Source organism: Eumetopias jubatus, unplaced genomic scaffold (assembly GCF_037043125.1).
Source record: "Eumetopias jubatus isolate StellerSeaLion01/CBP00866 unplaced genomic scaffold, mEumJub1_p1.0 scaffold_4, whole genome shotgun sequence".
Taxonomy (NCBI): Eukaryota; Metazoa; Chordata; class Mammalia; order Carnivora; family Otariidae; genus Eumetopias; species Eumetopias jubatus.
In genome coordinates, this window is record NW_028274810.1 from 43,134,974 (window position 1) to 43,150,858 (window position 15,885).

The window sequence follows — 15,885 nt, forward strand, 5'->3', positions numbered from 1 at the left end:
CTACCCTTTGAACAATAATTCCCTGTTCTCCCCACCTTTACCCCTGGCAACCACCATTCTGCTTTCTGTCCCTATAAAGCAAGGTTTTAAGACAATTTTTTTCATCATGAGTGAGTCTTCAAAATTCCCCCAAATTAATTATTATTATACTAATTCTGCAAGGCATACACAAGCTTTTACCTAATTAAGAGGTTCTTCAAGCTCTTAAATCATAGGCAAAATTTTGTCCTTGTTTATCTGCTTTTTTTTCTGGAGAGATGCCACATTTCTCATCATCACATTCCTTAACTGCAGCCCTAGAAACTTAGACCAGTCTTGTTTGGTTATTTTTCAAGACAAATGAAGTTTTCAATTTTTAAAATTTAATTTTTTAAAAAAGTTGATAAGTTGCTGTGTAATTTACAGAAAAAAATGGGTAAAGGAGGCTTAAATATGTTTAAGTCTTACTGTTTTGAAATCTAATGATTATTTCCTATTTCAGAAAAGGGTCAATAATTTTTAAAAACATTTTTTCTAATTCTCTTCATTTGGGGAGATTTTATTCTTACTGTGTACTTTACTATTTTATACTATCTTAAGTCTGTATTATGTCAACTCTGCATCTCACTGTAAATGTAGATAGTAGAGAAAATATTTTTCATATAAAATAATTTCTCAGTTAGTTATTTTGTCTTCATTTTATTCATACATTCATTCAGCAAACATTTATTGAGTAGTATATAGTAAACATTGGATATACACGAAAAAATAAGACATGATTTTTGTCTTCAGGGAGGTGAAAAATATATCTAGACAGGTTTAAATAATTATATTTGAAAGAATAGTAAATAAAGAAGGAATTGGTGGTTGGTCCCAACAGGAAACAGAAGGGGGAGCATCCAAGAGGCATGGAGCTGCAAGGCCCACTGACAGGTAGCCAGTAGTTGGATGTGGCTGAAACAATAGACTGGTACAGTCTATTGAGAAGGAGTTGCTAGAGATGGAGGTTGAATGTGGTTGGAGCCAGGTTTTGAAGACTTTAAATACTGTATTAAAAAGTACACCCTATAAACAGGGAATTCTTAAATATTTTTAAGTCCCAGAGTAAAAGACAGGATCTGAGAATATTAGATGTTGGTAGCTTATTATGTAGTAATTAAATGTGTTCTGAATGTACTTATCGTTATGTCACTTAAAAATTATCACTAGGTGGTTTTTCATAGATTTTAATAAATACTGATTATCTAAGAAACATTAAATATAGATTTTTAATAGTTTTCATATTTGGCATATTTAAATATTTGCCGTATTTAAAGATAGTATTTACCTGAGGCATGTGTTTTTTAATTTCTTTTTTTCAGATATAAGAAAGACTGGATGGATGAGGAACTCATGGAACCACTGAAATATGCTGAACAACTTCCTGTAGCTCAGATAATACACCAGGTTTGCTTCTCCTGTTTTATTCTTTGGAAAGAAACAAGAGTTTTAATCTTTGAAAAGTAATTGCCTTTGTTAGGTTTTTCAAAATCAATGTGGAATAGCTGAAAGGCATTCCAGGCCATCTATCCCTATTTAGACCCCACCTATTACAGTTGGAAGTCTCATTCAAAACGCAGTATTAAAAGGCTACTTGCTGTGCATAGTGGGACTCTTACTTATATAAAATACAGGGTAAAATCAGAATTATCTTTTGTTCATTACTTAACATCAAGACTTAATTTCAGAAAACTTTCATTTGAACCACTGTAGCACTTGTTAGTGACAAGGAAAAAGAGCTGAAAAATTGTCATTTGGTGTAATTTTTTTGAGTAGCTAAAATAAGAAAACAATCTTTCCTTACTTCCTTCACCGTACCCCATTATCAACTCTTGTAAAGTGTAATTCTAAATGTCATGTGGGCAGGTTTTTTTTCATTTCCAATTATAATGACTCTATCATCCGTTCTGCATAACTATAATCTTAGAGAAGGCAGTGTGGTAGGTATTTAAACTAAGATTTTATGGTGTGACTTTGACAGCATATAAAGTCTGGCTCTGCGCTGGCCAGAATCTAAGAATTCTAAGTGGTCTGTTGACAAGAGTCATGGCCTTCGGAACTGCCAGATTTTTCAGAATCTATAGATTATAGAAAATATTAAAAGCTCTTAAATATCAGAATATATCAGAATCTGAGGTGACTGTTAATTATTATTATGAGTCTTTCCATATATCTTTGTCAACCAAAATGATTTTCATTTAGCGGATTTGGTTAGAAGAAGTTCTGGTTTGAACTAATTAAAAGAAACAGGCTTTTACTTTAAAATGTTGGCTATATAGATCTTTTAATTGGCATTGAAATTTAATATTAAATTCTATGAGAAATTACCAAAAAAAATATGACCAGAAATTTGCTGCTTTGGGAAGCCTGTCTGTGTTTGGTAATCAAGTCCAGTTTATATGTCAGGAATTCCCTAGTGTTGTCAGAGCTTAAATGACCTAACAGCCTGCAAATGTCACATTTAAAATTCTGTCTTCATGCCTGACTCTCAGCATAAATGAATTAAACAGCAGAGCAGGCAGCAAGTCAATATGTTCTTAACAGTAAGAGTGAGCAATGAAACAGTTTGTGGTTTGTTCAGAATAGGTAGATAGAATCTACCCAGAGAAGTTCACCTGGAATAAAGTCTGAAACAGGAAACAAGAATTAACCTTTAGGATGGTTGACCAGATGAAATGTCAGTCATATTTTTATAGCATGAATGAACCAGCAAACTATGCTTTATGTAACAGCTGCATTTTGCTATTATACACTGTATGAATTCAAAAATGAAAATTTTTGACCCTGGTAAAAATTTGCATTATGGTATTTTTAGCAATATGAGAAGCTATATTAATTTTAACAGTGAACTATAACATTATAATAAAAATTACATAGTACCTGCAGTTACAAAATTTCAATTTTTAAGCAATTTGCAGGATAAAAGATTCATTTTCTTTTATTTTTATTGAATAAAATTAATTCTGTTCTCAAGGGGTAAACAGGAAAGGGCATTGTTAAACCAGGCTCTTATTTATTCTTCTTGTTATTTCCTTTTACTGGCAGTAGTACAACTTTGGGACTGTTACTATCACCTGTCCAAGTGGTCTTTAAGAAATACAGGAGTTATGTTGCTAGAAGTTCACTTGTAAGTGAATTATTTGAAAACAGTTTTTTCCTCTAAGAAAATAGTAATACATATGCTAATTAGGTTCAGCCAATCTCTCAAAAGCTTTTTAATCTATAATATATCCAAATTATAGCATAATTGTCATATATAGGTAACCTCCACCTGTTACTCTTTCTATACTATAAGCAACTATTTTCCTCTGCTCTTGGTTCATGCCTATTTTGGAACATGTATCATTTATATTTGAAATAACATTATTTATTCATATGTCTTTCGTTTCTTATTTGATTGTCTTTCTGGACGTTCTTCATTTCTTGATATTCCTTTCAGTATCTTACCTTGTGCGATGTATGCATATATCTGAATGTATAGATATGTATTTTTAATGGTACACTGAGAGCCAGCAGCACCTCTTTTCCCTACTACCCAGACATCAGAAGTCAGAGCCTCTCACTCGTAGCACAGTTTAGAAGTTGTAGGAAAGGAGGAGCAGGGATGGGGACTAACATGAGGAATAACTTGAGAAACGGAAGAGAGAGGAATGGGTTCCAGTTTTCTGTGTAATTAATTTTTTTCTTTTTTTTTAAAGATTTTATTTATTTATCAGAGAGAGAGAGAGCACGAGCAGGGGGGAGCGGCAGAGGGAGAGGGAGAAGCAGGCTCCCCGCTGAGCAGAGAGCCCAATGCGGGACTTGATCCCAGGACTCTGGGATCATGACCTGAGCCGAAGGCAGACGCTTAACCGACTGAGCCACCCAGGTGTCCCTCTGTGTAATTAATTTCTTGTGTATGTTACCTAAATAGCATTTTACAATCAGGAGCTAAGCAAGATTCTCAGTGTTGCCATTTTATACTGTCAAATTATTTACCATTTTTAGGGGTCCTAGCAATACGATTAGGTAACACAAGAGACTCAGATTATAAACAATAGAATTAATAAAAGAATCTGGTAAGATAGCTAGATATAAGGTAAATAAAACTGATAGCTTCTCTGTATTTGCAATAAGCACACAGAATGAAAATGGGAAAATTTTTCTTTCACAGCAATGAAAAGAACTATAAAATACTTAGGAGTAAATTTAACAAGTAAACCACAGAACCTCTGTAATAAGAATTATAGAAACATACCATGTTTTGTAAGAAGACATACCAAATACTAGATGGGCTGCAGGGAACTTAATATCATAAAAGTATAATTTCTTCTGAATTAGCAATTCTAATTAGAATGGAAACAAAAAAAATATTTTTAATGGTAGGAAAAAGTTGACCACACAGTTCATGTGGAAGAACAAATATCCAGGAGTAGCTAAAAAGGGAGATGCACCTGCCTTACCAGATATCAGAACACAGCCACTAGAATTAGATACATAAGAGCAAAGGAATAGACAAATGGATTAATGGAATATAATGGAAGAAATTAAGATTTCAAATTTTATTTATTATAACTCACAATAAGAAATACATTTTACGTGCATCATGACCCTTGATGTGTTTATATGTTTGTGTTAAAAAACAGAAATAAAGGGGCGCCTGGGTGGCTCAGTCAGTTGAGTGTCCAAGTCTTGGTTTTGGCTCAGGTCATGATCTCAGGGTCATGAGATCACCCCACGTCTGGCTCTGCACTCTGCGTAGAGTCTACTTGAGATTCTTTCCTTACCCCCCTCCCACAGGCCCTCTCCCCACGCATGCGCTCTCTCTCTCTCTCTCTCTAAATAAATAAATGAAATCTTAAAAAAAATAGAAATAAAAGTTTCATGAAGCACTTACCCTTGTTATATATGATATATACTGATATTTTCTTTATTTTGTATTTTTTAAAATGCCAATAAAGCCTACTAAATTGATTTTAAAAGCAACAAGTAGTCCTAACCTGTGGCTTGAAAAACACTAGAATAGAGAATCCAGAGAAAAAATTCATCATATTTGATCACTTAATATATGATTAAGGGGCGCCTGGGTGAAGCGTCTGCCTTCGGCTCAGGTCATGATCCTAGGATCCTGGGATCGAGCCCCGCATCGGGCTCCCTGCTTGGCGGGAAGCCTGCTTCTCCCTCTCCCACTCCCCCTGCTTATGTTCTCTCTCTCGCTGTGTCTCTCTCTGTCAAATAAATAAAATCTTAAAAAAAATTATATATGATTAAGATGATACATCATTTCAGTAGAAAAATTATTTAAGTTTCTATTTCGTACTGTATATGATGTAGATTTTCCATGAAGACTTAAAGTAAAATAAACAAAAATTTTAGAAGAAAATGTAGGCAACTGCATTTATAATCTGGAAGTAAGGTAGAACTTTTTAATAAACACAAAAACCCAGAAGATATGTTCACTTCCAAAAAATGGAATATTTTATACAACACAAGATACCACAACATTTAAAGACTAATGTAAAAATCAAGACAAACTGTTTACAGAGAAGACAAGAGTAAATTAGTTAATATCTAAAATATATACAGAACTCTTGGAAGTTTTTTTTTTTTTTAAGTTTTTTTATTCATTTGAGACACAGAGATACAGAGAGAGAGAGCATGAGCAGGGAGAGAGGCAGAGGGAGAGGGAGAAGCAGGCTCCCTGCTGAGCCAGGAGCCCGATGCGGGGCTCGATCCCAGGACCCTGGGATCATGACCTGAGCCGAAGGCAGACGCTTAACCATCTGAGCCACCCAGGAGCCCCAAACTCTTGGAAGTTTATAAGAAGCAAAAAAAGTAACTCAGAAAAAAAAGACAAGAGAGATGAAAAGCAGCTCAAGAAAAACAAACCTAAATTACCAATAAATGAAAGAGAAGAGTCTCAGACTCAGTAAGGAAGTGCACATTATAAAGTTGGTGGAACTATTTTATGCCCATCAAACTGGCAAAAATTAAAATCACACTTTGGAAAACAGTTTGGCAGTTCCTTAAAGGGTTTAAACATAGAGTTACCATATGACCTAATGATTCCAACCTAGGTATATAAAAACATGCATCCACACAAAAACTTGTACCTGAATGATCATAGCAGCATTATTCATAATGGCCAATAGTTGGAAACAACCCAGATGTTTATCAACTGATGAATGGATAAATAAAACACAGTGTACCCATACAGTGGAATATTATTCAATGATGAAAGGGACTGAAGTACTGATACATGCTACAACATGGATGAACCTTGAAAATGGTATGTTAAGTAAATGAAGCCAGTCCCAGAAGACCACATATTGTATGGTTCCGTTTATACAAAATATCAAGAATAGGCAAGTCTATACGAAGAGAAGGTAGATTAGTAGTTGCCTTGGACTGGAATGAGGTGGAGAAATGGGGACTGACTTCTGAATGGGTACAGGGTTTCTTTTCTTGGAGTGATAAAGATGTTCTAAACTTACTGGTGATCATTGCATAGCTCTGTGAATATACTAAAACTATTGAATTGTACACTTTAAAAGGATGAATTTTATAATATCTGAATTATAGCTCAACAGTATTTTAAAAATTAAAATCACCCATTTCTGGCAGAGATGCTAGGAAAAAGGTACATGTATACCTTGTTGCTAGGTATCTGAATCATTTCTACCTTTTTAGAAAGTCATCTTGTAACATCTCTTCACATTTAAGGTATTCAGTACACCCTTCAACCTAATGGTTCCACTCATGAGAATCTAGTCTGTACTGCTAATATATGAATAAAAGTACTAATATACAAGAATCTCAATACAATATTTGTGGCCACCATATATTGGAAACAATGTGAATGTTCCTCAGCATAGCTGATACAGTCGTATATGATTTTTAGAAGCCACAATTTGGTAGAGCAAATATATTTTTTCCTATATTTTCTTATAATTGGATTGACTTTCTTATCAACTAATCTTTTTCCTTTCTTTCCTTTCCTCTTGACTCATGACAGAAAGTTTAATATAGGCACTCACACCCTGGATTTTCTCCCTCTTCCACTCCTTCCTGGGATGATGAAATCACAGTTGAGGTGATAGGGGGTAGTTGATATAGCTTCACAGCACTGAGAGATTCAAAGTGTACCTACTGAGATATACTGTTATATTGTGCTGTTTGGGATCGGCATCGGTCTCCTCTGGTACTCATGGAGATGGTTGGTGTGCACAGCACATCTGTTGATACTTAACATACCACCTCTGCACATGGTGCAGAGCTCTAGCAATGTTAGAGGAAGAAATCAGGATTGACAGTGCAAAGACCAGCTCCTTATTTGTTGTCATTCCTCCTCTATCTTTTTTTATCCCTCTTGCTGACTTTCTCACTTTTCTTTCTTGCCCCTTTCCCCCATATTTCTTTCTATTTGAGTCCTGTAAGCTAAAGTTACATAAATTCTTCCCAAATGTTGGTGAATTTTGTTAGTATTTTCATTGGAAAGTTCATTTAAATGCAGTGTCTGATACATAGTAGACACTGGACAAGTAGATAACTATTGATTTTTGAACTTAAGGATCGTTGACATGCTAAGAAGCTAAGAGAGTTAAGGGATCTCCAAAGGTCACTCAGAGCTTGTTGACAAAGCTATTTATGATTTTCAGGTTTCTTTCATAGCCAACAATGGTAGTATTAATTAAGCATTTTTGAGTATGTATGCAAATTGTAGGATTCATTATGTTAACAGTTTAGACAATCTACTAATTTAAAAACTACAAATCATAGAAAAGTGTAAATTTCCTTTACTGATACAAGGGACATTACTATATAGGAAACTACAACTAATCTTTTTAAGGATTTGAAGTTTGTTAGGACTTAAAATATTTTGAAGAAATAGAAAAACCATACAAAGAAAGTAGTTTGGTTAACCTTGCATGCTTATATTGATAATTTCTCTTTAAAGGTGATTATTTGGGGTGCCTGGGTGGCTCAGTCGGTTAAGCATCTGTCTTTGGCTCAGGTCATGATCTCAGGGTCCTGGGATGGAGTCCTGCATTGGGCTCCCTGTTCAGCGGGGAGTCTGTTTCTCCCTCTCCCTTTTCCTTTCCCCCTGCTTGTGCTGTCTCTTTCAAATAAATAAATAAAATCTAAAAAAATTAAATAAATAAAGGTGATTATTTTTTCTCTTAATGGGCTTACTAGGAAAGCCGGTATAAAACTGTTACTGAGACAGATATAGAAGGAAGTGGATTATTTTCCCATATAAATGATTTTATATTTACATCACAGATGTTAATTTTAAAATTAAGCCACTTTTAAAAATAGCTTAAATTTAAGATTAAGGTTTGAAATATGTGACTCTACTATGGTACTTTTATGGAAAGTTGGTAGTTTTTCTTTGTAAAAAGAATTGCATGCAGAGGTGTCAGAGAACATTTTCTTTGAGAATTAAAAGTAGGTTCATTTCACTTTAACTTGTAAACATAAGTTGATTAGCATCATGTGGAATTTATTGAGTGATAAAATAATGATAAATAAAGATTTAAAAAATAGACACAAAAATCTTTTCAAAGGAGAAATTTGTTTATAGTTAGGAATGTATATTAGAATAGTCTTGAATACAGATGTTACTTAAGCTTTCTTTGAAGTAAAATATTTTAGAAATGTACTGAGAAATGAAAAGTTCAGTAATAAATGAATATGTATAATTTTTTTAGTCTCATCTAGTTTGGTGTGTGTTTTATTTTTTAAAGTTTTGTGTCAAGAATCAATTTTGCTTAGCCCTGGCAGATATTAAAATATCTAGGCCTGAGGGTGCCTGTGTATCTCTGTTGTTAAGTGTCTGACTTTTGATTTTGGCTCAGGTCATGAGCTCGGGGTCTTGGGATTGAGCCCTGTGTTGGGCTCCACACTGGGCCTAGAGCCTCTTGAGGTTCTCTCTGTTTCTCTGTCCCGCCCCTTGCACTAAATGAATGAATGAATGAATGAATAAAATATCTAGGCCTGTACTGTTTAGATATACAAAATGACACTAATACAAAAATATAAGTTTTATGTACAGAATTCATAGATGATCTCGCTGTCCTAGAAACCTCCGTATGTGTATAGATTATACAAATGATGAAGGTCATATCACAAATCAGTGGGAAATTAAAGAACTATTAACAAATGATGCTAGGACAATTGATTAGGTATTTTGGGGGGAGGACTAGATTCTTGCTTTATAACACATGGAAAACAAATTCTAATTGGTTTATAGATCAATACAAAAAATGGAAAATATCAAATTAATGAGAAAGTATATTGGTAAATATTTGTAGATAAGGATTTTCTAAGCATGGAAAAATTACGAAGGAAAATTGACATATATGACTTTCTAAAATATAAAAGCTATGTACATCAAAATGAAAAGGCAAATATCAAGGTGGAAAAATACTTTCCTCAGAGAATTAACATCATTAAATATCACTTTTACAAAGTGATAATGAAAAAAACCTAACACTCCAGTAGAAAAGGAGCAAAGAACTTCTACAGATATGCCTCAGAAGTTGAAATCAAAATGGCTAGTAAACTGATGAAAACATGTTAATATTCATTAATAATCTAAGAATTGTTCATTTCAACCATAAAGTACCACTTTAAAAAAATCTCTTAGGTTAGCAAAGACATGAATTGTAGTAATACTCAGTAATGACAAAGCACACACACTACTATAGAGGAGTGTGCATTCGCACAAATCAAGGACAACATAGTAATTTGTACCAACATTTGTAAATATGTTTATGAGCTATGTTTATATAACATGGCCAGTTGAATACACATGTTTATTTTCCTTCCTGAAAAACTCTACTAAAATGACAGTAAAGGCATAAAAATATATAAACTCCAAAAGACAAAGAAAATGTAAGAGGAGAGAAGAGCAGATGAGAGGCAATAGAAATTGGAAGAAGAAATGTAGTTGAACAAATTGTAACCAACCAACTTAGCAGAGTGGAAAAGCTGAGCCCTAACTTCCATCATGGGGGAGACCTGTAAAAGCAAGCCGATTTGTACTGTAGAACCCTGGAAAGGCAGGCACCAGGTTGGGTGCAAAGAGGAACTCCCAGTGACCTCCTCCTATAGTTCTCAGAACACTGGCATCTAGGCTTATATGCTATCAGATAGAAGGTTGGAGAATTATTTCCTGAATATACACCAGTCTAATAGGAAAATAATGTACATTTTAACATTTACAGGACCCCAGTTTAATATCCAAGTCGCGCTGGTTTATCCCACTGGTAGGCCCAGTGGTTGATAAGTGTTGCTAATGCATGATTGCTGTTTTATTTTTTCACTCTAACTTTGAATATACAACTAAGAATTACCAGACTGTTGAAGAATGTCCTTATTTTGAAAGACAAAGATCAAAATAAGCAAATGGAACAGAAAAAAATTTAGTAACACTACCACCACCTTAGAAGGAAATGAGAAGCTATTTTATTTATGAAACAGGATGCTATAAAGAAAAGGAATATTCAGAAAGTAAGGAAGAGCTCTTGGAAATTAAAACTATGAGAGTAAAAATAATTTCAGTAGAAAGTTTTGAGGGCAAAATTAAGGAACTGTCTCAAAAGGTAGGACAAAAAGACAAAAGGAAAATTAAAGAAAAAGGGTAAGGAAATTGGAGGAATAACTGTTGGTAGACAGTTTTATATGGGTCTCTCATATTTCTCTACATCTTGTGAGCAGAGACACCGATAGGCTTTTGTTCTGTATTCTCTTGTCAAAGGTGTTTATATAATGAACAGACTTGGGAAGCGAGACAGTGACTCCCTCAGGAGCAAAGGGCAGATTTGTTTGCTATGCAGTATGATAAAGATAATATTTCCCTCTAGGGCAAAGATTAGACAGATTTGTTGCAGCATCTTTTAAAAAAGCTTAGGATTTTCTGATCTGGGGATTTCCTAATCTGTTACCTAAACATATTACGTGCATAGTATCTGCCTAGGCCTGCCACTGCATTGTCCCTATGGGACTTGGGAGGCAAGGAGAACTGGCACAACCATGAAGAAGCTTATGCTGCCATGAGTAATAAAGTCCCTCATCTCTGATCCAGGAGTCTCATGTCTTCTGCCAGTACCCATAAAACTGTTCCAGGCTAACCTGTTATCCTGGAAGCAGGGTAAAATTTCACACCTTTTACAGTTTTAGACAATAACTAGTGAAGTCCAACATCTCACTAATACAAGTGCTAGAAAAACAGGACAGAAAAAAATGGAGGGGAGGATATATTAAAGAAATAACACAAGAAAACTCTTCCAGAACTCAGTGGCTTACTAAGTGATCAGTACTATGAAACAAATAGACCTAATACCAAGGAACATCATTTTGAAATTTTAAAACAGTAAAAAATAAAAAAGAGACTCTAAAAATTTCCAGAATGGGGGAGAGAGAGAGAAAAAAAAAAGGCCACAATAAAAAAAAAAAATCAGAATGTCATCACACTTCTCAGTAGCAACACTTAAAACAAGAAAGCATTGGAGTGATGTCTTCAAATTACGTGAGAAAATATTTCCAATTTAAGATTCTATTCATTGCTAAATTATACTTCAAATATGGTATAGAAAGATATTCAAAGTTTCAAAGCTTTTTTTTTCCCTCCTTTCTCAAGAAGTTACTGGATGACTTATTGAATGAATGAATAAACCAAAAAACCTGAAAACATACCATCCAGGACACAAGAGATTGATCCATCACCATGAGATGCTAGTGAAACTCCCAGACTGATGGTGAAGGAAGTTTCGGGTGACAGCCATATAGAAGCTGTATTCCTTAAATATAGACTATTCAATTATATGTCAGTAAAACTTGGGCGGTGGAGAGTATGAACTGGAGCAGGATGATGGAGTGCTCCAGGATGATTGTCCGTGGGACCAGTGGAGTGATGACAAATTATCTGATGTGTTTAACCATACTAAGAGAAGGTTTAGTAATGTCTTAAGAGTAGATTTAGTAATAGCTAGAGGAAAGCCAACAGGGAGTTAGAAGTAACTATTAACTTCAGGAAAGAAAAAAGTTGCGTGAAAAAAGATGTAAAATGAGACTGAATTTTGTGGCTCAACTCAAACAATAGTTATATAGTTATAATAATGAAACAGTAGATTGTTTTACCAGAAATTTTAACATAAATATATAAGGAAGATAAGAGGAGAACTGATGGGGGGAGGGGAGCATGATGATGTCAAGGAACAAATTTATTGTGCATTGGAGATCAGTAGATACAGTATCTAAGATTGCAAAACAAGTCAAATATTGGTATAAGTATATTATCTAGAAATATTGGAGGTAAATACCAGAAGAAATAGATAACTTTGAGGCAGGAGAATTGGAAATGAAGTAGTAATGGATATTATTTTTTGTTATGAAGTTCATGTCACTAGTTAGCTTCTAGAACAGTGTTCAGGCAATACTTTACTAAATATAAAAATTCACTAAAAATAAAAATTAAGTGAAAAACGATAAAGAAAAGTCAATGAAACCCTTTGTTGTTTCTTTGAAAAGATAAAATTGATAACACACTTAACTAGCCTGAATAAGAAAATAGAAAAAAACTACCAAAATCAAGAATTAAAGAGGGAGCATCTCTACAGCCCCTTTAGAAATCAAAAGGATTCTAAGTAAATTTTATGAAGACCTTTATCCCAACAAATTAGATGACTTAGGTGAAATGGATAAATTCCTAGAAAGATACAAATATTAAAAGTGACTCAAAAAGAAACAGAAAAGCTAGACCTTTATCAAGTCAAGCAATGAATTTGTAAATTAAAATCGTACCACAAAGAAAAGTCTAGACATTCATGGCATCAGTGGTGAATTCTATGAAACATTTAAGTAAAAAAACATACATAATCTCAGGAAAGTGAGGAGGAGGGAACACTTCCCAACTCATTTTATGAGGCCAGTATACCCTAATATCAAAAACATCACCAGAGAAGAAAACCACGGATCAATATCCCTCATGAACATAGACACAAAACCATAACAAAGTATTAGCTACAGGAACAAGAGACAACCTGTATAAGATCAAACAGCTAGTCTGTGGTAAAGCCGAGAGTTGAACATGGACATTCTAGCACCGGAGCTTGTATTGTTATACACTTGACTACATTGCGCTATGAAAGCAACAAAGATATGCTGTGAATTCAGTAAATACTGACTGAATTTAAACCTCCAATGAGTCTGTCTGTTCTTGGTCCTGATGATTATTGTCCCCATTTGTGAAATTAAATTTATCTTACTATCTCAGCCTGTTTCTATATTAGACAAGCATATATATGCATGATTTAAACATTTTGATTAGAGACCTTTCAGTAGATGCTTTCCTGGGATTTAAGATCTGGGAGAAATTCAAATCTGTGACGTGATAGTATGAAACAATTTTAACTTTTTCATTAATTCCAGACCCTCCACTAAGGCAAAGTCTCTGTGTAAACAAAGGCACAAACCCATGTATGCTTTAAAAAACTTCAGCTTATTCAAATGTTATGTATCAGTGAATACGTTGCCTTAACAGAGATATATTATCCACTCCCCCCCGCCGTGTTCTTACCCATATTCCAAGCTTTCTCTGAATCCCCCTATTTCAATTATAAGTCTCCTTACAGTCCTTTAATATTTTTAAAGATTAGTGGATTGCAAGATCTCTATTTTAATGTATCTCTGCACAAAATGGATATGCAGATGACGATGCAGTTTAACCTTACTGTTCTCTTTCATTCAGACAAGCTGCTCAAAAAATTACCATAGAGCTCTGTATCTATTAAAGATGAAGTTTACTAGACAGAGGCCTGTCAGGCCCCGGTTTAAAACACAGAAGGTTATCTTGCAAATGTTGTTTCATCTGTGCTTTCTTAATTCCTTTTTAATCCTAGATAAGTTTTTTTCCAGTATAACCAGTCTGTATAGTGCCCTGGTGTCTGCATTGTTTCTCTTTGGGAGTACTCTTGGCATCTGAGTGGAACAGTTCTTTCACTGTGCAGGACGGGTCTGGGCATCACAGAATATTTGGCATTCCTGGTACCATTGGCACTTCTCAGTCATTATGATATCAAACAATGCTCTCACCTTTTCTGAACTCCTCCCCTCATGGAGGGCAAGACCTCAGCTTGAGAACCACTGCAGGTGATGATTTGCAATGTATGCCCAAAGAAACTTATTTGTCTAATCCAGTTTCTTAATCTTGTAATTATGATATTTAAATATATATGTAATCAGAATCTCTGCTCACTTGTCTAAATTCTGAGGTGTTGTCTTAGACTCTACAATTCTAGCCACTATATGAAATGGATTCAGATCATTTTTCTGTTCTTTTGTCCTTGTTTATGATTACTCTTCATCTTGTTTTACTGTAGCAATTTTGGCATTTTAATGTTTTTCTATTCCAGTAATACCTACCTCATTATAGCTAAATTTTTCCGAAGGTGACTGAAATGTCTGTCAAGTAGAAAATCTGACAGCTTTTTAGTAATGTGCCTATTGAATTATCGATATCTGGGAACTCATCAAAAGGTTGCTGAATCCATATCACTCTCCCTGCCTAAGGACTGACTAAGATTGCTTTCAAATTTTATAGAGCTTTCCCTAACGATTGCAAATTTAAAACAGAAGTCTAATGGAAAATAATACTGTTCATTTATTTTCATTCAAATTATAAGGCAAGTAATAAAAATTAAACTACTTGAAGGTCAGGTGCTGTTCTTTTAATATCAACTGGGATATGATTTTAAATTTATATAAATTAACCTCTGCTTTTATATTATAACTTATGATAGTCACTTCCAAAATGTCACTTTTCAAGGGAGAAATGAAATGGTAAAGCTGTTTGAAAATAGTGATCAATATTTCAATACTGATATTTTATCAACTCTAAGTTTGAAAAATTTCATTCATCTATAAGTTTGTCACCATAGTTTCTGATATATTAAATTTCTGTATTAGAAATGAAAAACGTGAGGGGCACCTGGTTGGCTCAGTTGGAGGAGCATGCAACTCTTGATCTCAGGGTCATGAGTTCAAGCCCCACGTTGGGTGTAGAGATTACTTAAATAAATAAATATTTTTTAAAAAAAGAAAAATGTGATCCTCACTAGTCAGTAAGTATTCCAAAATAAAAAAACCAAACAAACAGATACCAGTTTGCACCAGATTTGTAAAGATTTTTGAAATGAGAATTGTTGATATTGGTGAAGAGGCAGTGCGGTGGGCGATGGCCATGCTCATAAATTGCTGATGGGATTGTAAGTTAATACAGCCTTTCTGAAAAGTAGTTTGTTAGTGTGTGTGTATTTGTAAATAATAATAATAATTCTACCTCTAGGATTTTATTCCAGAAGAAGGAATGAGATTAGGACAGAAAGATTTATGTTTAAAACTGTTAAGTTTGTTGTAGCATTTCTTAGGAAACAACATAATGTAATAGAGTGAACTGGAATTGAATCCACGTTTCACCATTTAATAACTGTCCCATCTTGGGCAAGTTTCTCTCTCTCTCTTTTTTTTTTTTTTTTTTTGAGAGAGAGAGAGAGTACGTGTGAGCACATGCGATTTGGGGGGGAGGGGCAGAGAGAAAGGATGTGCTGGGCATGGAGCCTGACAAGGGGCTGGATCTCGTGACTCTGAGATCATGACCTGAGCTAAAATCACGAGTCAGACACTTAAAACAACTGAGCCACCCAGGCACCTTGGGCAAGTCTTTTAATCATTCTTTTTTTTTTTTTTTGACATTTTATTTATTTATTTGACAGAGACATAGAGACATAGAGCCAGAGAGCACAAGCTGAGGGGAATGACAGAGGGAGAGAGAGAAGGAGGCTCCCTGCTGAGCAGGGAGCCCTGTGCGGCACTCGATCTCAGTAC

At 34.5% G+C, this 15,885-nt stretch overlaps 1 protein-coding gene across 1 annotated transcript in view; it reads left to right on the plus strand.

Moving 5' to 3' along the window:
- The window catches only part of PIGK (phosphatidylinositol glycan anchor biosynthesis class K), a 109,431-nt gene that overhangs the window by 69,702 nt on the left and 23,844 nt on the right, over positions 1–15,885 (plus strand). Inside the window, exon 10 of the mRNA XM_028102593.2 lies at positions 1,341–1,425. Coding sequence (XP_027958394.1) covers positions 1,341–1,425 — 85 coding nt within the window. The remainder of the gene's footprint in view (positions 1–1,340; positions 1,426–15,885) is intronic.